Raw genomic sequence first — 27,274 nt, forward strand, 5'->3', positions numbered from 1 at the left:
TTTCAGTACGAGGCAGAGGATGAAGCTACTGAAAACATCCACAAACAAGATACAAGATCGATTTTTATTACAAAGTTCTAGAAGTGATTGTGTTAGCTTTTAAGAGAAAGATTTGAGCAACTTAAACATCACAGCGAATATTTCAATTTTCTTTGCGATATAAGTAATCGTAAAGATATAGCCTACCACCTGAACTTTTTGTCTGAAAAGTGTACTAAACTTACCACCATTTTAACACACGAAGAATTGAAAGATATTAACCCCAGTGATTTGAAAGACAAACTGAAAGTGTTATCCACTATAATTAAGCCTGTGAAAGTTCACAAAATAATAATAATAATAATAATAATAATAATAATAATAATAATAATAATAATAATAATAATAATAATAATAATTAAGAAACATGACTTTGCTCCCAATGTTAGTATTGCACGTAGAATTTTGTTAATCTTGCCTGTAACAGTGGCAAGTGGAGAAAGAAGTTTTTGGAAACTTAAGTTTATTAGAAACTATCTACACTCTTCTATGTCTGAAACACGCTTGAGTGGTCTAGCGACGATATCAATAGAACACAAATTGGCTAAAACATTGGACTACGTGATGTGATAAAGGAATTTGCTCATATCAAAGCAAGAAAAGTTTCTTTCAATTAAGATATGTTAAATTTATGTATGTCTATTGTGTTTTAGTACATTATAAGGCTTAAGCTAATCACTTACATTTACCATAATATCTGATTTACTGTATTATCTTCTTGCTCCATACTCTGTTGAAAACGCCTTTTGATATAAAATAAGCCTAAAAATTAAAATTCTTAGTCATGATTAAAGTATATTTTTAAAATTTTATTTTCTGTATGCGCTGCTCTATATTACAGATATACAGCGAAATCGAGCATACTGAATATTGTGTCAGTATAGAGTCGTTTAAATATTACGTGAACATTCCAGAAAGGTAGTTTTTTTTTTTTTGTTTACTTTTCCATTTTATACATGTTTTTAAATGACACTTGAACGTTATCTGTCAAAATAAGGTTTGCGGATTAAAGGGGCGGCATGTGAAAGCACCGCCCAAGGCGGCAAAATTGCTAGCGCCGGCCCTGAGTAGAGAAGCTGTGCCTTCTGATTGTTGTCTCCAGAACAGACCATAGATGTTCTATGGGGTTCATGTCTGGGGATTGGGGAGGTGTGCGAAGCTGTTTCAAGGTATTATAGAGTAGCCACAATCGAGTATTTTCCGCTGTATGTTTGGAGTCGTTGTCTTGCTGAACAATAAATTGTTTTCAAGAACCATCTTCTGCGCACTAGTATGGAGATTTTCCTTTAATATGTTAATATACACTTTGTGGATCATCACTCCATCGATAAGGTGGAGACGACCCACCCCTGAGGCACTCATACAACCCCAGACGAGCACGGACCCTCCTCCGTGTCTTACTTTAGGGACGAGATTTTGAGGATTCATCTCTGTATTCACCTTGCGCCATACAATACGCCTCCCATTGGACTCGATAAAGTTAAATTTACTTTCGTCCGAAAATGTGACCCTATTCCAGAAAGAAGCCTGATCCCTTATCTTTATACTCTTTTTCAAACTTTAGTCTCTTTATACGATTTGTCTTGTTCACCCAGAACATTTTCCTGGCTATCCAACCATGATACCTTGGAAATATTCCGCACTGTACTGGCTGATACTTTAACACCGCGTGTTTCCAGATCCGTTGCCAATTGCACAGCACTATTTTTTGGAACCTTTTTTCTTTCCCTAATAATGTAACGTTTATCTTGTTCGCTCAACAGTCTTGGTCTTCCAGTTTTTTTTTTTTTTTTTTTTTTTCGCACAGTGATAGAAACATTATACATCGCAATTATTGTTTGTACTGTTGTACGAGGCCTGTCTGCAAGGTTTGCTATCTTTCTCAAAGACTTACCCTTCTTATGCAATTTAATAATTACTTTTCTTGTCTCCTCATTTGTTTCTGTTCGGTTGCTTCCCACTTTGACAGCCCAACGTGCAGTTTTTTCACTTCTATTCACAACTAAACTCATTCTGTTACTCGTAATGCTATACAGAGGTGTATACTCAGGTGAATACTAGTGAACCCCAGTTGTGGTATCTTTGTTTCGTATTCGTACGTCAGGTGTCCGATCACTTTTTGCGTTTACTCTATACACTTTCTACGGAATTTATTTACTTTCTGACCATTAAACTTGTCTTTGTGGTTCTTTATTGATACATTCATAAAGCTTAGTTTTCATTATTCACATTGTGTGTGTTATTACACTTCTTAATTTTTCTGTTTCTTTTTCGCAGGCATTCTCGTTTCAATAGCATAGGTGTACGAACACTTTCTGCGCTCACTGTATGTACAGTAAATACAAATTTATAATTTTTGACTTTACGAAGTGTACAATGTAATTGTTCAATAATTAACATAAGCAGGCATTCATTAATTTATATTAATATAATAATTAATAAAACTAATAAGCGGGTGATTGATGACTCAGTGGTAGAGTTTTCATCTATGGTATTCTAACCCAGGACATGTGGGTTTTCGATGGCTAATTTTGTGTTCGAAAATTTTCCCGGTGGAAGGCCTACCTTTCTTATATTTGTTCCATCATCACTCATTAACGAATTTAGTTTATCAAAACTCTATAGCCATATATTCATTCTGTCCGTCAGTGAAGCAAACAGTCTCAAGAACTATCTGATGGATTACCAATCAATTTTGGCCATGATGTACAGAGTCAATAGTTAAGAATCGAGTTCCCTGATGAATGTAATATTCAAACCGGAAGCGGTACAAATCAACCATTTCCGGTTTTAACGTTGATCATTATATAGTAAATATGGTAATAGATAGCGAGAAGCGGTTTCCAGTAATCGACATATATATAACATTCATGTAGATAGAATGTTACCCAATTTGTGCATCTGCTGAAAATAATGAGCTTAGGTATTTAGAGAGCATTTTCCGCTTTAGAAAATGTGTGCTTGGTAAAGAATGTAGAGAATTAGCTGAGTCAGGCATGTAGCTAGAATATGGTAATAGGAAGGGGGGGGTCTGTCACGAAATACTGTGGTTATTTACCAGGGGCTCAATCATTCTAAACTATTTTATTGGCAACATATATTGGTTCGTTTAGCCAAGATTTCTAAATGGAGGGATGATATGAAATACTGTGATTACACACCAGAGGCTCGATCAATCTAAATATTTTACTGACAACATACCCATATTGATTGGTTAGGACAATAAAATGAGGATATATTAGTAAGTATTTTAATTAGAAGCTATGAAGAAATCTCGAGTAAAAGAATATAAAAAAGTATTGAAAAAGATATAGTTTTCCGAGGTCATTCGAACGGTGTCGAGAATTTTGCGTCTGGGAAATTTGCGCCCTACCTCAAGAACAGGGAAAATTGCGCCTGCGATGTACCTCCACCGGGAAGTTGAGCCCTGCGAAATAAAAGAACCTATTGGAGCTTACGCATTTGCTCGGAGGGGCTGACATTACAGCATAAACAATCCTCCCCCACAACCATGCCATTTGTGATTTATTTTCATTGTGGCTATATAAGGGGAGAATAAACTTCAATATAAGCCAAAAGAACACAACGGATCAAAGCAATCACTGCTTCTTCCAGAGATGATTTTGGGGGAACACTGGCCTCCCCAGAGCTCTCAGAGTGCCCCCTCGGAGGAGATCAAAATAATACGTCTATAATATAATAATAAATAGAATAGTACCAGCAGTGACCCCCCTCCGGAATACTAAGTGTGCCCCCCGGAACATTTTTTTCTGAAAGAACAACTGAACGCAATTGTGTGTTTGAATTCCAGCAAGTAAACACACTGTACATAGTTTTCTTGATAATATTACTGAACTGATTTTACATTCACTTTACATTTTCTTTTCTATATTTTGTGTCCTGAAAAGCCAAACAACTCGCAAGGATTGTGAACAGAGATATCTGGGTAGAGCCAAACAACCTTTTGTAGATTAAATTATACTCTTTGATTATATTAATAATTATATATCAGTCATTTATACTTTTTTGTAAATTTTGTAGTATAATGAAAAATTGTATTTGTATGGATTGCCCTTTAGTGAACTAAAATTGTATTTTTTTCATTTGTTCGGAATATTATAACGGATGGAGTAACTCACTGAGACGATGATAGGCAAGCCTAGTTCAAGTGTGAGTGGAAGTTACTTTACACAATACAAAAATAAGTTGAATTGTAGGGCGCTAACATCCCAGTGCAAATATATAGCCGGCGCATTTTCCCCTCTTTTTGGGGTAGGGCGCAAACATCCCAGTGCAAATATATTGCGAGCGCATTTTTTCATATTTTTGTGGTAGGGCGCAAATTTCCTGGGCGCAAAATTCTCTCGTCAAGGAAAATATAATGTCCGTGAAGTTGACAAGCCACTTATGTCAGACTCCAATTTCGACTTTAAACGTCGCTAGTGCTACGTTAGTGTTCGATAGTGACGCAAATCGTTAGTACTCCACAGATAACGTGTGCTTTTTAAGCCAACACGCCCCTTCTAAGAATCATCTCAAAAATGAGGTTAACCGTTAGAGCAAGTAAGTGCTCATTAGAGCCATTAACATTAATGCCTCCATCGTACGGCCCTATGAGTAATGATAATAGCACGCTCTTTGCTAGTCTCAATGCGTCCCTATATTCTCGCGAACATTCTGACGTGCCCAAGTTAGTTACTTTTTTTTTTTTTTGCAACTATTGTTTATCTGTTATTATTTATTGCTAGTCTGCAGAGTAGTCCTTACATTAATATGCCATTGTCCTTGATAATCATTGCGTATTTACAAGCAGTTTGTTATTACTGTTAGAAGATATCAAAAAACAACAGATAAAATCTACTACTTAACGGTTCACATTTTTCTTTTACAGTACATAAACGATTGATAATAATAATAATAATAATAATAATAATAATAATAATAATAATAATAATAATAATAATAATAATAATAATAATAATAAGACTATTCCAGCATAAAAGTTATCAATTGCATCCCACTGGCAACAAGAGACGCATATTTTAACTTCACAAAAATTAGTTTCTCACGATTTTCTGGAAAACTACGTATGATAACATCTTCATTATGTCAAGTTGTTTATCTCAGTGTGATATATGTCTTACCTCTGGACAATATCACAGTAAAACAAAAATTAAATATTAGAAGTACATCGTACTTTTGGACTACATCTCATTAACCATGGGAAGATTGAGTAGTGTATACTTTAGGATGTAAGTTTCAGCTTAATTTGCATCATACATTCTTAGGATTACAAAAAGGAAATTTGTTCGTTTGCGTTTGAACAAAATTCTTAGGATTACAAAAAGAAAAAATAATTTTTCCGAATTCCGGAATTTTTCTGAATTCCGGATTTTTTCCGAATTCCGGATTTTTTTCCGAATTCCGGAATTTTTCCGAATTCCGGATTTTTCCGAATTCCGGATTTTTTCCGAATTCCGGATTTTTTCCGAAATCCGGATTTTTTCCGAAATCCGGAATTTTTCTAAATTCCGGATTTTTTCCGAATTCCGGATTTTTTCCGAATTCCGGATTTTTTCTAAATTCCGGAATTTTTCCGAAATCCGGATTTTTTCTAAATTCCGGAATTTTTCCGAATTCCGGAATTTTTCCGAATTCCGGATTTTTTCCGAAATCCGGAATTTTTCCGAAATCCGGAATTTTTCCGAATTCCGGAATTTTTCCGAAATCCGGATTTTTTCTAAATTCCGGAATTTTTCCGAATTCCGGATTTTTTCCGAAATCCGGAATTTTTCCGAATTCCGGAATTTTCCGATTTTACTTTCCGGATTCCGGAAAGTAAAAATTCCGGAATTGGCCATCCCTAATATATATATATATATATATATATATATATATATATCAACATGCAGACTATTTAAGGTGTACCTAAGTACGAAGAAAACCTCTTCCTCATCTTAATGTTTCTCTGAAGACTTCATCTAGGGACATAATAATGCGTGTACCTATCTATTATTTTTATAGTCCAGCAGATGAATTTCGCCTTTAATTCACGAAAGAACATGTGTACCTGCGTATAGCGGGGTGGACAAACGCTATATTTTTGAAAATGGTCGAGCAAATACCTTCCAAAAATTCTACCACCACCACTGGTTTCATCCAATGATTTCAGACATAATCGTGGACAGGGCCGAATCCAGAATTCTCTGAGGGGAGGTGCACCAATAACTACCAATACATTTGAATTAAATTTGAGTTTTTTAAATGCTTTTAGGCATCTGTGATGTGAATGAGGAATTCATTTGGAAATGCTAAGTGTTTGTTCACGATGAATTCTTTTCCTTCAATCTTCAGAAAATTGACTTAAACTACTGATTTTGCAACACTCACTGCTAGCTTCTCACTTTAGGTAGTGTATATTTACAACGAAGAAGGGGTGCACGTGCACCTTTGCACCCTCCTGTAAATCCGCCCTGATCATGGATATAGTCACATACATAATTTCTACACGGCATAACGTATCTATTGGACATCCCAGAGATCCCTATACTGGGGTATTCACGCTCGCAGCAGAAACTTCAAAGGCAATGATAATATCTACGACGCTTCCCTTGATATTTAATGGCATGTATCTGTCATGGATAATATTCGGTTTTGGAAAAGACCCTGAGATTATCCTACAGAAAACAGGAATGCTTCACAGTAAATCCCATGTTCGAGACATAAGCAGAATCTGGGTTTCACAGGTTGATGTAGGCTGGACAAACGAAACATCTGTGGACACGTGGGTACATAAAAGGAATGGTTATAAAATGTATTTTCTGATTTGCATTATTTCTGGATGAAGAAAAACATTGCAACGACTTGAGTATACGCAATGCTCAATGCTGAAGAGAAATCAAAGACACTAGCTTCCATACCTTGCTCCATGCAAGTCGAACGCATTTCGAATGTCTCACTTACTAAGCAACAACTGAGGTCAGATAATAATAATAATCAGTTGATGTACTGATAACTCATCATAGCCCTGAAGAATTTATATTTTTCATTCGGAACTAAAAAAGAAGTCCTTGAAGTGAATAGTATAAATACTCTAGTTATGAAAGGAGTATTTTCTCCGGAAATCACGCACGTTGACAATGAAAAACCTAAATAAATTCTGCAGCGACACAAAAATCATGTCATTAACGTAACTCAATTCTTATCATGTTAGACTATCTCGTTATCGTGTGACGCTGTCATCATGCGATTACAGAATACAAAGGAAATTCAGAAATAAACTTATCTTATTACGATCGCTTTGCGCTACAAGGTCAATAATTCCGCTCCAAATTCAATAGGAAATAAGAGGAGAAGTATTTCACATAGGCGTAATACTTAAAAAGAAAAAAATATAACTAATGATTTCATTACTAGGAAATACATTGTGAAGCTTTCAGAAAGTTTAACAAGAACTGATACCGTCTGATAGGTTGTAAGTTATCAATGTGATTTTGAAACACAGGTTAACGTTTCAAACTTTTTTAAAAATTAATTAATTTACCATCGTACAAGTATAAGCTGGGTCAAACGGAAGACGAACGAGAAAGTGTTAGGAACAGTAGGAAAGCGAAGAACAGTTTTAGACGTAATTAGATAGAGGAAGAGAAACTAGTTGGGGCATTAGGAAAGAGTTCTGTCAATACAAAACCTCGCCATGACTTCTTCACTGTAAAGTGCTTTATATACAAGGTGACCAGACGTCCCGTTTTAGCCGGGACAGCCGGGCATTTTCCCACCGTTGTCCCGTTTTTATCTGATTCTCAAACGGGACGCCTAAATATCCCGTTTTTAAGCAAAAATGACCCAGGTGTCAAGTAATAATTATTCAAAATATAAACAGTCAATGCAAATTCTACACTCTTCCGTACCACCACTCATTGGGAAGGTTCAGCTGTGTCTGGAACTTCTGAACGTTCAAATGGGAATTGAGTGTTCTGTGTTTCAAGTGGAAATTGTGTTGGAATTCTGAGTGTTCAAGTAGTTAAAAGTATTGTTGGGTTGTGTTATCATTCTTACTTGTATATTTTGTAAATTGAAAGCACTGCTGAGTCCCAAAATGCAATGTGGAAGTCAGATATATAAGCCCTACCCCCCCCCCCCCCCGCTCGCCGAGCGTCCCGTTTTTGAAAGTAAAAGTTCTGGTCACCTTGTTTATATATCGTTATATGTATAAACTTAAAAGGTTATAAACAATTATATTACAAGTGAAATACGCAATTTTTTTTATTTGTCCTGCCCAAGACTGACCTTTGCCATTCAAACGGCATTTATTACGTTTATGTTATGTCCAGTGATTTAGAAATTCGTTTGTGCATAATTCGTTAACTCAAAGCCTGCATTACGTAATATTTCACACGCTAACTAACAGATCAAGATCTACTACCATACCAAGTTTGATCCCAATTGGATGAGTGTAGTGTACGGGTATGACGCAAAATTTGTCCGCCCACAACTCAGAAACCGTAAGGTTGCACAACATAATATTTCATATTCTTACTCGTATATAGCAGGTCAAGGTCCACTATCATATTAACTTTGATTTCGATCGGATGAGGTCGGTTAAACTTATTCAATATATAGTGCCCTTTTCTGGAGGTCGGGGTGAAGAATGAGGAATAAGATTTCTCTTTATTTGGGTTTATTTAAAGATTATATATCCATTCATTTGGAGCCTGTCAATTTTTCACGCTTCTAATATCTAAATTAAGCATTTCTTGGCTCCATGTTACTTAACTCTTTGTTCTTTTTCTCGCTATTATTATTATTTTGATCGTAGAAACTCATTGAGTACATTGTTATGGATGGATTTTGTCCCATGAGATTTTGACCAGGCGAGATTTTATCCCGCGGGGTTTTGGTCAAGCGAAATTTTGGATAGTGAGCCTTTGGCCACGCAAAATACTGGCTAGGCGAGGTTTTGGGCCGTAAGGTTTTGCTGATTTTATCGACGAGATTTTGGCTTGCTGGATTTTGGGAGGCAAGGTTTCGGCCGCGAGATTTTGTTCGTATACCGTGTGCATAATTACAATATGATTAATTGTAATTAATAAAGAATACTCTCACAATACGATTAATGGTGACGAATTATCAAAAGCTGTTTGTACTCTCCTATAAGGGTAGACGAAAAGGAGCACGTAAAAAGAAAAACAGGGTACCGGTGTACCATCGGTGATATTTTTTTTTTAATAGTGATTGAAGATTACGTAGAAACTAGTTTCGACAAAGAATTACCTCTCACCTCTTGATTTGCTATTATTTTTACTAATTTCTGTAAATTAAAAGTATAATCATTAACTGAAGCATATAATTTCTCGCTTACACACAGATAATGATAACGACTATTAATCAAGAGCAAATACTTCCTAACACCATGTAAATCGTTCGTATAGTTGTTTATTTGTACAATTTTTAGACGTCAACAACTGTCATCGAACTGTGCATGCTCTATTTGTCCTAGGTAACATTATCAACCTTCCCTTCGTGATTACGTTCTGCATTTTTTTTTTCTAAATTTACTTTTGATTCTTCTTGTCGAAGGGTCTTACATGGATTGTTCCAGTTTCCCAAATGGAATTGTCAGGTTCAAAGTTATCGCACTCTTTAATTTGCTATGAAATGAGAATGTGACGACTTTGAGACAGTACTAAGGCAAAAAGTCTAAGATTTCGAAAAGTTCATCCTTTGATGTAGCCTGGCCACAATGACTTGATACCTGAAATGCTGAAATCTCTCGAACATATACTTTCGCTATATATTAATATCAATAGTTGGAAGATTTAATTTGATTTTCAGTTTAGCGTCCCTTTCGACAGCGAAGCTATATGAGACGTGTGGATCTATAGCTTATGGTGGATCCGAACTCGGCAATAAGCTCTCGCCGGCAATTGAACCTGGTTTTCCACGTAGCGACGGAGCTGAATAGTTGGTGCAATATACGTTTGTGCATCCTTGTACCCTCTTCATTGGTAACAGCTTTTACAATCTTTTAAGCTATAGTTATTTTTTTAAATAGCAGCCTCAAGTCATTGTGGTTAAGCCACGCTGATCACCATTATGGATGTTTTCCGTTCTTTTCCCTTAATCATGTATAGCCAACTGCTGAGACAGTAGCTTCAATCAAAATGTTTTAGTTTTACGTCCCATTTTTATGCAGGCTAGGTTAAAGGAGACGGTGATGAGAAATGAATGAAATAGTGGAATGAAGAAAGTGGGAGGAATCGGCAGAACTCCGAGGAAACCCACGCACACGGTGTTTGTCTACCACAAAGTTCACTTGGCGGGAGCTGGGATTGAACCAGGGACCCCAGCCATCAGAAGTGAACGCTCTACCACTGAGCCACTGCAGCCCTAGATTCAATCAAGTTCCCTTTGTAGCCAGCTGGCTACCGAATGTGCTTTCTCCGCACGAGGTCCGGGATTCAATCCCGAGCGGGTATTCTTGCCTAGGATATAAACTCTATATAGTAGTGGTTTAGGTCCCACTTTACATGGTAGATCCCCTCTCATATAGCTCTCGTGCTGAAAAGGGGCGTTAATTTCCAATCATACAATTTGTCAATTAAATACTTTCCGTGAAGGCTAGGGTCGTTTCCTACTTCAGACCTTGCTCTTTATAATAAGAAAACACAATTTCAAACGGTAATGGTACCAGTGTATATTTTCCTAAACAGAATCATTTTCTCTTCACCGCGCCATAACGTTTAATTCCCCCGACAAGTATTTGTTCTTATCAGATGAAACAAAATCAATTATATCTCGCTCATATTCCATTTCTGTCTACAACAATACATCAGTATCAATGGTAACACAAATTGATGTATTTTATCTTCTTCCAAAATAATTTTTTGAGACCTGTGTTTGCAGACTTGAAAAATTATTTCAATTTGTTTTGTTGATACACATTAATTCTACAGAGACAAACAACCTTAAGTGCTAAAGAAATGAGCTTTCTAAATCTATAACGTAAGTACAGGGTTCTGTATCACATTAAGAGGAAAGTAATTCCTCGTTGTTTATTTATTGGTTAAATTTTAAGATAAGTTATTCTGTCCTAGTCAGTAAATGATTTCAGTAATCTTCATTCAATCTGTGAAGAAAATAATACATAGATTTCAAACCTAACTGCTTTACATATTAAATTTTAATGAATACTTTACATCAGGAAGTAGGTGAATTCTGTAGTGTATTTATATGTGTAGAGATTTTTTAAAAAAATCAAGGTGTATTCAGGGTTCTATTGTGAACACACTTAAAGACAAGGAATATACAACAATGCAGCACATGAATTTAAGTTATGGACAATTTCCTTTCGAAAAAAATCCTTTGCATATCCTATCGTTAATGTTTGAATGTCAAATTGCAACATATCGGCTCTGTCTGACAATTAAAAACCATTACAAACTTGGTAACCCGGGGGAAATGAAGATTTTTCGCTCATGCACACATTCTTTACATTACAAGAATCAGATATACATAATATAACTTTTAATTCAATTATGCTTTTAATAATTTTCATGTTGATTTAAGTTTATATGAAACAAAAAATAAATAAATAAAATAAAACAGAAAATAATGTAATGAAAGATTCAACCGGATAGTAATTCTAATAACATTTTTTGCTGCGTCAAATGTTGACTTCCACTATTCGACTCCAATTGGCACTTTTAGTGTGTGTTCCTCGACATACACATGAATTTAAGCTCGTAATATATATATTTAATTTTATTGAAAGTCACCATATATCTTCCTACAACCTTTGTAATAAGCCAATTCTTTTTTTTGGGGGGGGAGTAAGTTTGCAGTCGATCAAGAATAATGGTGTAAAATCCACCCTTATGTTGGAAGTTTGCACATGTATGTACAAAAAAAAAAAAAAAAAAACGTTTTCCAATATTAACTGTTTAAAGTATTGGATTTTGATAAAACACACCTTTTTTTTTTTTTTTTTTTTTTTTACACTCGCGGACTCAGACGACCCATTTGTAAAGGACCTCCTAGATGATGATTATGTAACAATAAAACAATAATGTAATAAATTATATACGTACATGATTTGTTATATTTTTGTCAGTAACTTTTATACACGATGCTGTGACGAATAGACCTAATTGCAATGTGATGCAAAGTAGTATAACACACCATGTTCAAAGTGGACCAAGAAAGGTACGTCAACGGTTCTTACCTGTTTCTTTTATTTCTGGTTACGCCACGGTTTAATTCTGCACAACTGAAAAGCTATTCGGGAGTAGGTTGCCCCCACAGCTTTCTCCGTGTATCATCACTAGGGTACCCGATTATCCCCATTACTTAAATCGCTCAAGCAGGTAAAATGGTTAACTTCGACCCAAACTTCGAAGTTCGCTTATTTATATGACAAGGAAGTATTTTTTCAGGATTTTACGAAAATAATTCGATTTTGATAAAATATGGTAATTGTTCTTTGAAATTTCCCAATTATTCCCACAGCATATAAAGTTCAAATCAGTCAAGAAAAAGGCTTGAATTTACCACCCCTTCAAGAAAATTTTAAAAAGAATTTTCGCAGTAATTTTTATTTAAAAAAAAAATCATTGAAAATTTTCTTTAATTCTTTTCCGCAAGTTTCACTGGATGTGGCTGAAATTATTCCACAGTGAGGGGTGAATTTAATAGCTCTCCCTCAGCTCAATTTAAGAAAGCATTCCACAATAACTTTTGTAAAAAAGAAAATAAAATAAAATAAAAGTAAACACAAAGTACATTTCCTTCTTGGCCAATATCCCAACCTGTTTCACTTCCTCTTTTTACTATTATCTAAAATTGTTCTTTCCTGCCCCACCATTTCTAACACCCTCTCACTCGTTCCCACTCAACCCGGCAAATTCTCTCGATTCTTCTCCACATCAACATTTCCACATTTCGAACGCTTCCAGTCATTTTTCATCATTTTGACGTAATGTCCATGTTTATGACCCGTACTCCACCGAAACGCTTTATGAGTCTTTTTCTCAACTCGTTTTTTTTTTCAAGGTCCCCACAATTATTTGATGCAGCTTGTGTTTTATTTGGACAGCTACTTAAAATATACTTGAATGTTCGTTATTTAAACAAGACTATACAAAATGAAATATTCTTCCCCTCCTCCTCCTCTTATTACTACTAGTAAATTAATAATAATAATAATAATAATAATAATAATAATAATAATAATAATAATAATAATAATAATAATAATAATAAACTTTTCTTAAAATAAAATATTGAGAGCACAGCGCATTTATTCTGTTTAAATACATCAAAGCAAAACAAATTCCTAACTTCCAAAGAGATTTCGTGAATGAAGAGATTGACGATGTTACTGTTAGACATGGCTTTTACATTAAAAAAGAGAAAAACGCGAAACTAAGTAAAGCGGAACAACTAATATTTGTTGAGAATGTCTGCCATTATGGAAATAGATTCATGTGATTCTTCCTTCATATTTTATCACATTCAAACAACAAGAGTACTAAACAAATACATAGAAAACGCTCATTCATCATGTTTTATTTGTCCTTTGCTGAGGTTATAAAAGCATATTAAGACCTTTAAAGGCATTTATTTGCTGTTCCTCTTCCACGAACATCTATCCATTTGCCTAAATGCCACACTGTTGTAATAGGAAAGAATTCTGCTAACAGGAAGCACAGTTAAAACGTTCACTTTCAGTGATTATCCTCAAGTAAAGAATGCATCAAAACAGTAACCTGTTATGTGACAGTTGACAAAACTACGTTAAAATCATGATGACCCTGCAAACAGTTGTAACGCTAGACTAATAGTAATGGATTTCATTTCTATTTTTGTGCGTTTTGTAATGTTGATTGAATAGTGGAGCACTTATTTGGCACGAAAAGTTGCTGGTTCGACACCAGACCAATTAAGCTTATGTAACCAACGTAATTTATTAAATACTACAGTAATATATTAAATGCTATAGTGTGTGAGAGCAAATTAGTATGTTTTGACATATTTCCAAGAACTTAACACCTTTCGAAAATTCAGAGGGACAACTGCCCCCCACTGCGATCGGCCAACATTGGTTCAATACTTGATAAGAACAATGTCGATGTCACATCTAAAGTTCATACATGTTATTTGAAACGGCTTATTTACGTATATTGACTCAAAGAACTCTCTCAAAACTATGGCTAGCTTAACTGCCTTTGCAAGTGAGGAAGAACTGGCTTCGATTCTCGGTGAGAGCTCATGTGGTTCGGAAATGAAATATTTCACTTTAACGTCCCACAATTATGCCTATTAGGCCAAGGGACATATTACTAAGGCAAATGAATGATAATGGAATAATCGGTGGAATGAGAATGTGGAAGGAGACGGGAGCACCCCGAGAAAACCCATATACATAATGTTGTCCACTACGAACTTCCTTGACCGGGGATCGAACCAAGGATCCTATGCACTAGAAGTAAGCGCTCTTCCACTGAGCCATCGTGTCTTCCCCTCATGTGGTTCGGATCTCAGGTTAAGGTGCAAGTCCATATTTCAAATAACCTCACTGCTGGAAGATACACTAAACTCCAAATCACTCAATGCATTTTAACCTCAGTTTAGCCAACTAGTGATATACCTGCGATCAGTGTGCGAATTGAAAAATTTTCCCAGGGGGGGATGAATTTCACCCATATGCGCACCCAGTCCTCCCCCCCGTATATATATATATATATATATATATATATATATATATATATATATATATATATATATATATATATATATATATATATATATACACTAACAAGTACAAAACAGTTGAGATGTGAGATCTTTCATAAATTTTCACTCAAGTAATATTTAGGTTAGCTACGCAAAGTAAGAATTGTTCCCTTTTACTATCTTATCTTTATGTCCATTTAAAAATACTCCATAGGGAGAAAAGTTATCCCTGCCAGGGATAAAATTTTTCTTCTCCACGGTGGGAAAGATTTTTGTCAGGGGGGGAAATCCCTGGCATCCCCCCCGCCAATTCGCACCCTGCCTGCGATATTAAGTAATAATTTTTCATCTTCGATTGATTGATTGTAAACACGATACACCAATTTGGAACCAAAATTATACACCTAAAACAATTCTTTAAAAATGGGACGAAAATTGTGTAATAAATAAAAGCACCATAGATAGTTCTGTGCAATAGTTTGATTCTCTCTCTCTCTCTCTTTTTTTTTTTTAACACACACTAAAATTTCGTTACCTATTTGGCTTTCGAGCTCCCTCGTGGCTGCGCAATTAGCGTATGCGTCTTTGGCATTGGAGACCCAGGTTCGATTCCTGGCGGGAGTTCATGTGCTTCGGATTCCATGTTAACCTGTAGGTCTATTTCTCATATAGCCTCGCTGCTGAAAGGAATGCTAAACTTATATCACATAATCTGGCTTTTAATGCATTTCTAATATTCTAATATTATTATCTAATGCAACTCTAATAAAATAGGCGCATGAGAATATTTTGTGATAGAGTGGGTGGGTATTCATTACTTTGTGATACCCATACAAAGATCTTCGTTTCATTGCTTTTGTGCATAGTCATATGAAAATTCTGGCTACGCCTATAGCATCATCTCAGCATCTTCTTCAGTAACAGAGTTCAAACTAAGATTACTATTCAGACTTAGGTTTTATTGAATAGATATAGAATTCATTCTACACAAATAGCACAAACATACTTCCCATAAGCGTTTCCTCACAAAACAAAATTGAAATTACTTCATAATTAAGTGTGTTGTAATAAATATGCTACAGAAATTATTGTTTAGCTATTGTTTTTAAACAAAAAATCTCTTTTGATTTCCGCTTTTATTCTTATTTAGTTTGTCGCAAATGCTCTCTTTTCGCGAAGATAACAAAGAAATTTAGAATGCAGCTTAATTATAATAATATCACATAAATATAATAACACTAGCAGAAAATTCTGATTTTGTAGTAAAACAACTTACATCCATTGTCCATCTTTAAATGTGTACACTGCACTTACTTTTCCTATCATGAGTTAACAGGATACTACTGTTGAATTTGAAACTCAACATAAATTACACGAATAACTATAATTACAAAGCACAAGGAACTCTGAATGGCCAATACTGATCTTTTAGATCACTATAATGCACATAATTAAAGCAGCACTTTAATATATCGATTTATCACGTTCAACACAAATTTATGCAAGTCACAGTAAAAAGTGTAAATCACTCTCTCTTGCAAATTCATTTTCTTTGAAACACGACACTTAATTCACGAAATATATATATATAACATGGACGTGAATACATTTCATGAAGATTAGAAGTGTTTATATAATCTTTTCCTCCCTCTTTTTCACGCTTCTGAATCTTGTGGTGTCTTCAATTCAGCTTCAATCTCTTCTGGCGTACGGAGGTCGATAGCGAACTTCTTATTTTTCTTTCCTCCAGAAGCTTTGACAGTTTTACTATATTCTTGAAATGCTGATGCTAATGCATATGTAAGTTGCCTGGCGGAGTTACGACTATCACACACAAACGCATGACACTCAAAAGGATGCTGGCTTTTCACTGCACTGATTTCTCTTACAATAATCATTGAAAACACTCGAGTGTATACAAGATCTTGTACACCATAGGATATAGAGTCGATAGGATGAAATATTTCAGGGAAATTTCTGGCTAACGATTTACGACCCGCCGAAATACGAACACCTTTGTCGGACACTACTAATTCAACAAGTGGAAGAATTTTACCAGGAGCCATGTTCTTCGCATCAGCCACCATTTCGTCCACTGGTTTTCTCGTATGTTTGATGCCCCACAGCCCACGAGCATCTCTTTTTCCGAGATATTTTACTTCAAATGTCTTAGGTAAATCCACTGTCATGGACATTGTCTTTTTATCAACTGTGGATGATTTTCTTGTATTTATGGATTTAGTTTTTGCAACGGCTTTTGTGTCTGCTGCAGTCGTCGTAGTCACTTGTGATTGTGTTACGGGCTGTTGATGCTGTAAACCACCGGACATATTGTTCGGGGACGTATTGAATTGGAGGCCACTGCCCGATTTTCCTGTATTGCTGTCCACCTCCGCCCTTCCTGAGCTATTGTATTGCTTCCCATCTGTGTTGGTTGATGTTGATGACGACACTGATGAACCCTTGTCATGGGTGGCAGAAGCAATGCTTGATGTACTACTGCTATCCTCACTACCACTTCTCTCTGCTTTGCCCAGCACTGCACTGTCTCTTTCCACAAAACCAAAATCATCGTCTCCCTCATCAAACACTACCTTGTTGCCAGCGCAGCCGTTATTCGACATAGTTGAGCGATCAACTATTTAAAAAAAATAAAAAAAGAAGGGTGAAGAAGAAAGGAAAGAGAACTGACAAATCCGCACACTCAACACACGTAAGGCTTCCCACTCCCCTCTCGTTCGAGTAGGCAGGTGGGTGTTTGCTTGCAGTCTTCCTTCCTGTAGCTTTCAGATCAGGTTGTTAAACCACTCCCACTTGTTGAAGACACGCTCGTCTACCGTCTGTTTGTGCATAACACACAGGTACCGGTACTATAACTGCCCACCTGACTCTTTTCCAATATTAAAATGCAACGAAAACACTTGCTCTTGTACCTCACGTACTATTGCAATTGTAAACTCATACTGTCACTAATGTTTTTTTTTTTTTTTTTTTTTCACAAATTTTGCGTGTAATAGTTTGCTCAGCTACGAATCTTTACATTTAAGTTTTACATATGTTTTCGAAAACAAAATAAGCTGCCACGAGGGTCACTGGCTCCAGCAAAACTGTCTTTCAATCACTTCGCCAAACACTTCTTTGTCGTTCGACAGTGCTTACAAAAATGTTACACATTTGTTCAAGGCTCAATTGCTAGTTTCCTGCACCAAAGAGCTTAAGCACACTCAAATAGGTAGATTTTCTTATCTTATCGAAGTAGATAAAAATAATAATGATACGCTTCGGTCGTTATCATCACTCATGATTACAAAGAATGGTGGTCTTCCATGACGTTAACAACATTCCATTTTTTTCCTTACTTTATTTCTATTCTCACTCTTGATCAGATTTCGTGCCCCTACATGCATAGCTAGAGAATAAGATCACAAAACTAAATTTTAATATTGCATTAATGTCCGTTTGTTCTGCCACTTTGAAAGACCTTCACACAATAAGTGAATTGTAAACACAATCTTGACTTAAATGAACAGTTAACAAACGGTTAAAACAAAAAAGGTAGGAATAACGAAGCGGTTCTGATATGGATGATACATAGCAGCAATATTGTTCAAAGCAGGTGCAAACAAACAAACATAAATGATGAGCTCGTCCTTGTTTACACGATGCGGGATGAACAAATATCTGAAACCCGCAGAATGCAAATGTGTGCCTGGCATCTATGACAATTTCCTGCATGTTACGGAAGTCGTCTAAATCTCGCCAAGTAGTGTGAGAACTGCAAAACCAGCATACTGTCTCAGTGAGAAATTTGGAACAAGGATTAGCAGCAATTTTAATTTATCACTATAAAGTTGCATGAAAACATAAATCTTCGGTTAACTTCTGTCTTTCAAAGATACCTATTCTCATCCAAGTGTAGCAGTGATTAAATAAAATTCCTGTGATGTACAGAGTATATATGCATGTACACTTTCGATCAAAAAGCTTTCCAGTGAAATTAAGGTAAGAACTAATAAACATGTAAAACAGCTTTCAAAATCTCTGGAAAGCCTAACAAATAATAATAAATATATAGATTAATCCCGGGCTTAAGTAATGTGCTAATTGAATGTTTTTCTCAGAGAAGAATGCATTTCACCCATTTGAGAACCCAACCACATCTTTCTTTCTCTCTCTCTCTCTCTCTCTCCGTATTTTTATTATTATGCTTTTGGTATTACAAACATGTAGTTGCTTCTAGGTGAAACTAGACCATCACTTGTTTCAGAGAATGTTGTGATGCTGACGGCGTTCAAGGATGCTTTTTCAGGAATTGCTGATCAAAATATTTTGTGACCATTCCACCCTTTTCGAACATCTTTAGCATGCCCCTGGCAAAATAAGTTTTTTTTTTTTTGCATCAATACATATTATTTTAGATAAAATAAAAATGCTCGTTTAGTTTGCATATACAAAATAAAAGTTGTTCCTGTTTTTATCTTCACGACCATTCGAAAAAAAAAATCTGGAGGGGGAATATTTTTGTCAGAGAAAAATCCCTGGCATCCCTCCCCCGTCAATTCGAACACTGAATCTAACACAACTCCGTTTTCATATTTTTGTTGGTATAAAATTCAAAGCTCCTTCTAGAATACATTTATAGGAAGAAATTAAAGACATTTGAAGAAAATAAAGTTATACCTTCGAATCAGTTCCAGAACCCTAAAGAGTTCCAATACACTATTCCCTTTTATAATAATGGAAACTAAATTAATCTGTTTCTGGCTTCCACAAACCTGAATTCATAAAGTGACAGTAAATACACTAGATATAATGATAAAAATATTAAAAGTAAAATTATTTACGATATATATGAAGTAAAATAAGACCTTCCGGTAACCAACAGAACTATAAAATGTATGGTGGGCCCGAGCGCTGGGGAAGCGAACGCAAAAACACGTATGAATAACGCGCTGGGTGTTCCGATTCCAAAGGAAAATTTGCCCCGAATTTTCGCTCGGATTCCAAATTTCTTGAGTTCTAGGAGGTTAGACTCTGGAGCAGTTATATATTATAAACAAAGGAATTTTGTCATTAAAAAAAAAAAGTATCCATAACCAATATGCCCTTTTCTTTAACCTGTATTAACCACTTTTTCGTCAATTTGGGTTAAGGCGAGATTGAATAACCATGTTAATTACGGGATTTCTATTTTCACCTACTTTTCTTCATTCTTCTCCACAACTGTATTTAAACTCTTCGTATAGATTTTCATTGTGCTTTTGTAATGACTAGAAATATATTTCTGTTTCGGATATACAATACCCTTCGATTGGCTTCTGTGATTCATAATTTCTTTGTACTACTTTCTTGTGTCTGTGTGTCCGTCAGTAGTATTATTTCAGGTTTTGCTTAGGGAGAGGAAGCAGAATTGTCATGTTTTTCACTAATATAGTAATGTACTACAAGCTGAAATATCAATTTTTCGAACAAGAAGTATAATGTTTATGCAAAGTAAAGACATGTGTGAAATGCCAACGACGAGCAATGACAGAACCTCGGGCCAGCCGACATGTCCCACATTCTTCACACGGAAAGAATATCAACCCAAAACAATTTAAAGATGAAAAACATGCAACCTGGGTGACAAGAAGAATGGTTGGGTTGCCTATCTGACAGGCATTATAGTTTCACTGCATAATTTTTGCATATAAATTTTGACCCTCTAGCTAGCTGAACTAGAAAAAAAAAAAAAAAAAAAAAAACTATAACGTATGGGACTCGAAGGCTCAATGCTGCGTTCACGAAATCTCTCCACTGATTTCTATCCTTAGCCAACTGGATCCAGTTTCTACCTTTTTTTCCTATTTCTATGAGATCCACCTTAATATTGTCCTCCCATTTGCACCAAGATCTTTTTAATGGTCATTTTCCAATTGTGAATTTCTAGTTAAAACTTTGAAAGTGTTCCTACCTTCTTCCATTCTGGTTAGATGCCCTTCCCACCTGAGCCTTTAAACTTGATGACCCTAACGATGTTTGGTAAACTGTATGGTATGAATTATGCAATTCCCCGTTATGAAGTTTCCGCCATTCCCCACTCCCGATCCTCTCGGGTCCGAATATTCTCCTCAGGATCTTGTTTTAAACCCTTTCAGCCTACGTTCTTCCTTCAGAATAAGCGACCATGTATTGCAACTATACAGCACAACAGGGATAATTATCGTTTTATGTATTTTAAGCTTCAAATTCCTCGACAGCATTCACGACAATAAAAGATTTTGAACTGAATAATAACACGAATTTCCTGCTTGTAGTAGACATTTAATTTCTTCGTGAATTTGGTTTTGAATTTTGATTCCTTCGACTAGAAAAAAAAAAAAAAACAATAACTGCTTCGTACGAAATTAAATTCTGGTGAAGATAGATCTGTACACAAAACTTACTGGCTCTAGGTGGTTCCTTTCTGTGTAAAATCTCATAACACACACGCATTCTTTTATATATTAGTACAGACTGATTAAAATGGATACATATCTTGATTGTTTTCCTTGAAGGCCAAAATGATGCCACTGGCGTATGTGTGTGTGTTGTAAAATCATTAGAAGGAGTCCATCACAAGAAAATCATATTCAAAAAGCCCTAAAAACCGGAAAATATATCAATCTTTAAAAAAATGCAGCGTCGTGATAGCTACAAAATACTATCAACATGATTGATACGAGTCTTGAATATATTGTTTATCTGTAAATAATTAGTCAAATATTTAACTATGACATGATAGATTGCAATAAAAACTACGAAATACATTTAGAAATACAGTAAAACCCCTCTAATCCGTCACCTTTGGGATTGGGGATATAGTCAGAACGCAAAAAAGGTCAGATTATCAGGATATACAGAAAAATACGTATTTACGTAAAATAAACAATCTCTGAATTCATAAGTGACTATATTGTTCTCTACAGTAAAATCAAACAAACAATAAGCACTAAAAACTGTAAAGTACAGTACAGAAAGAACACACTGCGAAAGAAACGATACAAGAGATGACGGAGCACTAAAGTGAATATGAGGTAACAGCAGGTAAACAACAATGCCGCGACGGCAGTAAACGACAATTGGCCTCGTGAGTCACCGACGAATCGGGACGAGTCCGGAGTGGCGTACCAGCTGTGGGTAGAAGAGAAGGGTTCTACTGTACTAATTATTTTGTTCCACAATACACTTCTCGAGTTTCATGGACAACACTAGTTCACCCCAGATTATACGTAGATCTCAAACTCTGTTTTACTGTTACATGATACATAGTATAAAAACTATCAGCTGATAAAGTGATTGTACGAGTATAATTAGTAGTATTTGTTAACATTTGAAGATACGCAAATTATTAGACCATGTACTAGAGTAATAAATGTGGTTTAAATGTTATTACACACTCTTTTCACGGAAGGACTTCGATATATTCTAAATGAAATTAAGAAGAAAATCAGGCAAAATTTTGTTGTCTGTTGTTTGTAATAAGAAGCAAAAGTATTATTGAACTTTGTGGTGGACAAACACCGTGTGCGTGGGTTCTCCCACTTTCTTCATTCCACATTTTCATTCATCACTCATCATCACCGTCTCCTTTAGCCTAACCGGCATAATCGTGGGACGTAAAACTCAAAAATTTCATTTCATTTTTTTCACTGATCTTTATTGGGCTTATACTGTACAATTACAACAAGCACTCATCTAAAACTATAAATACCCACATAAACAAGAACTTTTCTGTATCTTCAACACTATTCCAATAACTTAGCCACACTTGACATTACCATAAATCTAAAAACTTTCCTGGGCATAAACATCAACTTTGTCATGCTTTTCATTTGTTTCTACAATCATTCTACCAAATCTTTACACATTGTTTGATTAAACAGGTAAAACACTTTGTCCGATTATTTACACTCCCAACATCCTCCCGCGTATCACCTAAAAAAAAAAAAAAAAAAAAAAAAAAACTGATTTCCAACACACATTACGAAGAAGTGTCTCATGTCATTTCATCTGGTGTAAAGTTTAAGATCAAATAAGGATGGGGCTCAAGCTTCAAAGACCCTCTTCAACTCGCACGTGTATATGTTTTCCATAGCTGCTATACTATAATTCTGCCACAAAATACTTTTCAAAATATACCTTTTCAATAATAATCATAAAATAATGTGTGCGACTGTTATTTATTTATTTATTTATTTATTTATTTTTTGCTCAAAAAGGAGTCACACAAAGGCACCAAATTTTGCACACAAATACAGTATATTTTCACCAGATCTAACCGGGTACGAAGAAGCTCGGGGACGGGGGTCATAACTTACGCAATTTTTCTGGTGTAAAATTTACCGATTTAGCACGTTCCTTAATATACCTGGTGTAACCCAAATTGCATTTTGGATATGCAGACTTACATAACGGAACAAGATAAAAGTGTTGCTCTTCGTTACTAATATTCATCTGGGTTTACTTACGACAAGAGGATAAGTATTAGAGCAACAGAATGGTTGTGGGGGATATTCCTTTAAGTCCCTTCCATAAGCTCATTCCATTTTTTTAAAAATTTTAGTGAATAACTAAAGATAATGAGGAATATTAAAAATGTAAAACATGAGGACCCACCCGCCTCCTGCGTATGTCTTTGCTACAAGGTAAATCGGTGTAGAGAATGTTTTGCACTGAAGAACACTGTTCTACATTCTACAGCACTAAAAATTTTAAGCAGTAAATCAAATAGTGTCTAAATAATACAATTTACGTACTGTAAAGCAAATATAGATATGGTGTCTAGTAGTCGACTCAACTATCGAATGTAAACGAAACAAATTGAGTCGACTCAAAGGGACTTTATTTCCCTAGCAAGAAAATGAAAATGAATCCAAAATCGGTTATTTTATTATGGTGACAAAACGCGAAAGAAAAAGGATACTACACATTATTGAATGATTTTATTTTTACGTTCTTTTGGTTCTGTTAGAAAATCAATGAAGATGTTACAAATACTTGCTATCGATGAATCGTGTGACAGTTGATTGATTTCAGAAAAAAGACGTGCCCACGCAATATTCTTGTGTTTCAAAGGTAGGCTGTAACACCTGGTTTCGATTGCAATGGTCACACTGTTTGTTCGGAGAGAAGACAGGCTTCTCGTAACTGTACACACACTTTCATTGTTTTCAGTTTCGGGTGAGTTATTAACGATGCATCAAAATTCAAAACATATTGCACTTCGAGATGCAGTAACCTTGACTTGTCCGTTTAATATGGCTTTAGCAAGAAACATGCTAACATAAACATTGTCTGAGATATGCTCTTTATTCTTAAGAGGCTTCATTTAAGGATGCAAAGTGCAAACTCACATCCCTGCTCTCTTTCATTCCCTCTTCCTTGCTTTCTTTCTCTGCCACTGACGCCAGATCTCACATCACACGGCGATGTTGGTTCAGAGAACTTGAAATGTGCTTAATCATCTAGCGGAGCTGAACAATGGAAAGCCAAGCAAAAGTATTGACTCTTCATGTTTTCAGAGGAACTTTTCCTTTCTAAATTAAATGTAGAATACAAAGATGTCTTATTTTTGTGTAACTTGAAAAACACACATATCTGTCTACCAAGTATGGTACGTTATGGAAGTATTTCACAGTTCTTAGAATACACCTGTAAAAAAAAAAAAAATAAATAAAATAATAATAATCGTACGTACAACTCAAATTCCATTCAGAACAAAGACGTTACAGTCTTCGGGTACATTATACAAAAAAATTTAACCAACAACAACTAGCTGGTTGAAGGAGCGTAACTCACGAAATTAACTATGATATAAAAATTGGTAGAAATGGTTCGTTAACTCATTTAATGTTTGAGTATGAATATTGGAACAAACAATTTATGCATGGACACTGATTACTATATTCATAAGTAATATTTCTACGTGAAGCCAAAATACCGTTAATACTTCAAAATGTTCAAGCAGAGGGGAAGAAAAATTGTTTCGTATACACTATGAATGCATAAAACTTATGATATATTTATTTTGTCTCGTACTCGTGAATAGATTCAAAAGCGCCTCATAAGCTAAGAGTTGCCAGATGACTATATAATAATCAAATTCATTGCATATATAAGCGGAATACATACAGACAATGCCAAACACGTTATCGGATTACTACGCCATTGCCTGTTAGTGCCACATTTTTAAGTATGTCCAATTGAGCTCAACCGATCGAGGTAATCATTTGTATGCTTAAAAACCAGTGAAATGTGTTTCCAAATTAATATGATGTACAGTTTGTGTGTGTGTGAAAGTGTAGCCAACGTTCATATCATCAGGATCACCCATAAGGGGGATGGAGGAATCGCGACAAACATGGGGACGCAGATTTTTTAAAAGCAGACGTGATAAAAATTCTTTTTCCTTTAATTTTTCTTGTCTTTTCCAGAGATTAAATTAAACAAAATCAGTTCTAACTATACGGATCTAACGACCTTTAAACACCCTTTGACGACGCACTACGCATTACGACAAATATAGAAAATACCATTTATGATGGGTATTTTAATTCAGCGTTCTATCACCTTGTAAAACGTGTTCAGAACATAATCCCTTGACTTTATGCAAAATAAAGTGTAGCTCCAGTCAAACAAAGTGTGAATTTGTTGTAATGAATAGGTGGCATTTGCAGACAGGAATTTCTGGACAGGATATATAGTTGAACTTTTCGAGAACTGGATTATTTCGTACCTAAACAATTTTAGAGAGTGCGAAGTCCTTCATTCTTTCCTGTGGATAATCAACTTTTATAAATTAGTAACAATGGTGTAGGTAATTTCCTCCTAGTGTAGACTGGCATTGGTTCATAATGAACTGTATGGTACAATCTGAATTTCGAACATTTGGCATTGTTTTTGAGGACTCATAGATCACACCCTTATAGTAATTTTCGAAGGAGGAAATTCCTTCCCCCCATCCCATGGGCCCGTGCTCCTTAATGGACGTTACATTTTATAAGCTATTGCAGAAGTGTTGTCCACGAGACAATATGAGACAGGAAATAAATTTACTAAACGTGACGAGAAAACTTTATGTACACAATTTATGCCGTTGTTTTGTTTTTAATTTTATCTAAAAGTTGTCAGAACTCTACTGCGTGTCGAGAGGTCGACGAAGGGGGTGTTAAGAACTTTTACACCACATTTTCACAAGTCATATTGTGTAATGACTTGTGTATCTTCAAATGTTGATAAACCTTCTTCATTTTACTCGTACAATCACCTTTATTTTACCGTATATGAATCAAGTAACACTAAAAGAGTGTTTGAGATCTAAGTCTTGTGTGAACTAGTGTTGCCCAGGAGATTCAAGAAATTTCTTGCTCCGTCTAGAAATTGAAAACGCATTCTCATCTCATGGGCAACATTAATTGTCTGTGTTTTAGTTAACACAATTCTATAAATTTCAATAAATACGTAAATGAGATAATTAATTGATCAAGTTGTTTATATGGAGTCTCATCTTGACATTATATTTACTCTTTTTACCTAAAACTTCGGTAATTATCCCAAGTTAGTATTATTCTTACGACGAAAAATCATACATGAGTATACTAACTTTTGCGTTTCGAACTATTTGGATATTTGAATAATACAACTTTACATACACTCAAAACACAGGGACAACAGTATAATCAACTAAAAACAATGATAGAGATATTCATTACAACCAGCAATGACACGAATTGCATGCATATATTGATTTCACGCATTGTCTTGTTACACTTAACACTTATTTGGATGGTTACTAATTATATTTCATTAGCAGTTACTTCCTATCATTAACATAACAGCACTTTAATTACTATCACTAAATCAAAGGTTGGCAACGCGATACCGAATTCCAAAAAAACGAGAACTTATTGCGAAAGTATCTCCGTTTGTGTCACTCCTCATCTCGGTCAACCTTGCAATGACAAGCAGAATTTCTGGTATAATGCTTGTTAAGTTCTGTTTAACTTCGCACACAATGATTAAAGATATGCAAATTCGATCATTCTGACGCACGTGTAGATAAAGAAACAATGCATGATAAATATAGAATTTGATATATTCGAATTACAGTGCACCAGAGTTACAGACGATGCTTCTTTGATATTGTACTGCTTTTATACAAATGTTTAGTTGGAAGAGTTTTCGTTACTGAAATTAATTCAAAAAATTCATAATAATTACACTGTGAGACAATCTGGTGCTTTCCTGCCAGTATTACTGTGTTCAAGACCATAATATGAACAGTGTTGGGTAAGTTACTTGTAAAAATGTAACGCGTTACAAGTTACTTTACTTTCTCTTAAAATGTAACGCGTTAGTAACGCGTTACTTGCCCCCCAAAAGTAACTGTTACTTTACTTCGAAAGTAACGCGTTACTTTGAGGTTCGAAACTTTAAAAATGTGAAAAAATTAAGACTTCAATTTTCCGTACTACTATTACTA

The 27,274-nt window shown here is 35.3% G+C and overlaps 2 protein-coding genes across 5 annotated transcripts in view; both read right to left on the reverse strand.

Moving 5' to 3' along the window:
- Positions 1-27,274, reverse strand: part of LOC145661242 (uncharacterized) — a 729,570-nt gene that overhangs the window by 630,384 nt on the left and 71,912 nt on the right. The window lies entirely within an intron of this gene.
- Positions 15,711-17,944, reverse strand: LOC145661230 (uncharacterized). Its single transcript, XM_081726690.1, has one exon. The coding sequence runs from the start codon at positions 17,394-17,396 to the stop codon at positions 16,428-16,430; it is 969 nt and encodes a 322-aa protein (XP_081582816.1). The 5' UTR covers positions 17,397-17,944; the 3' UTR covers positions 15,711-16,427.

The sequence above is a fragment of the Thermobia domestica genome, chromosome 1 (assembly GCF_964235325.1).
Source record: "Thermobia domestica chromosome 1, izTheDome1.hap1.1, whole genome shotgun sequence".
Classification (NCBI taxonomy): Eukaryota; Metazoa; Arthropoda; class Insecta; order Zygentoma; family Lepismatidae; genus Thermobia; species Thermobia domestica.

Excerpts from the sequence above, each read along its gene's own strand:
- LOC145661230 (XM_081726690.1), bottom strand. The coding sequence starts at position 17,396 with ATGTCGAATAACGGCTGCGCTGGCAACAAGGTAGTGTTTGATGAGGGA.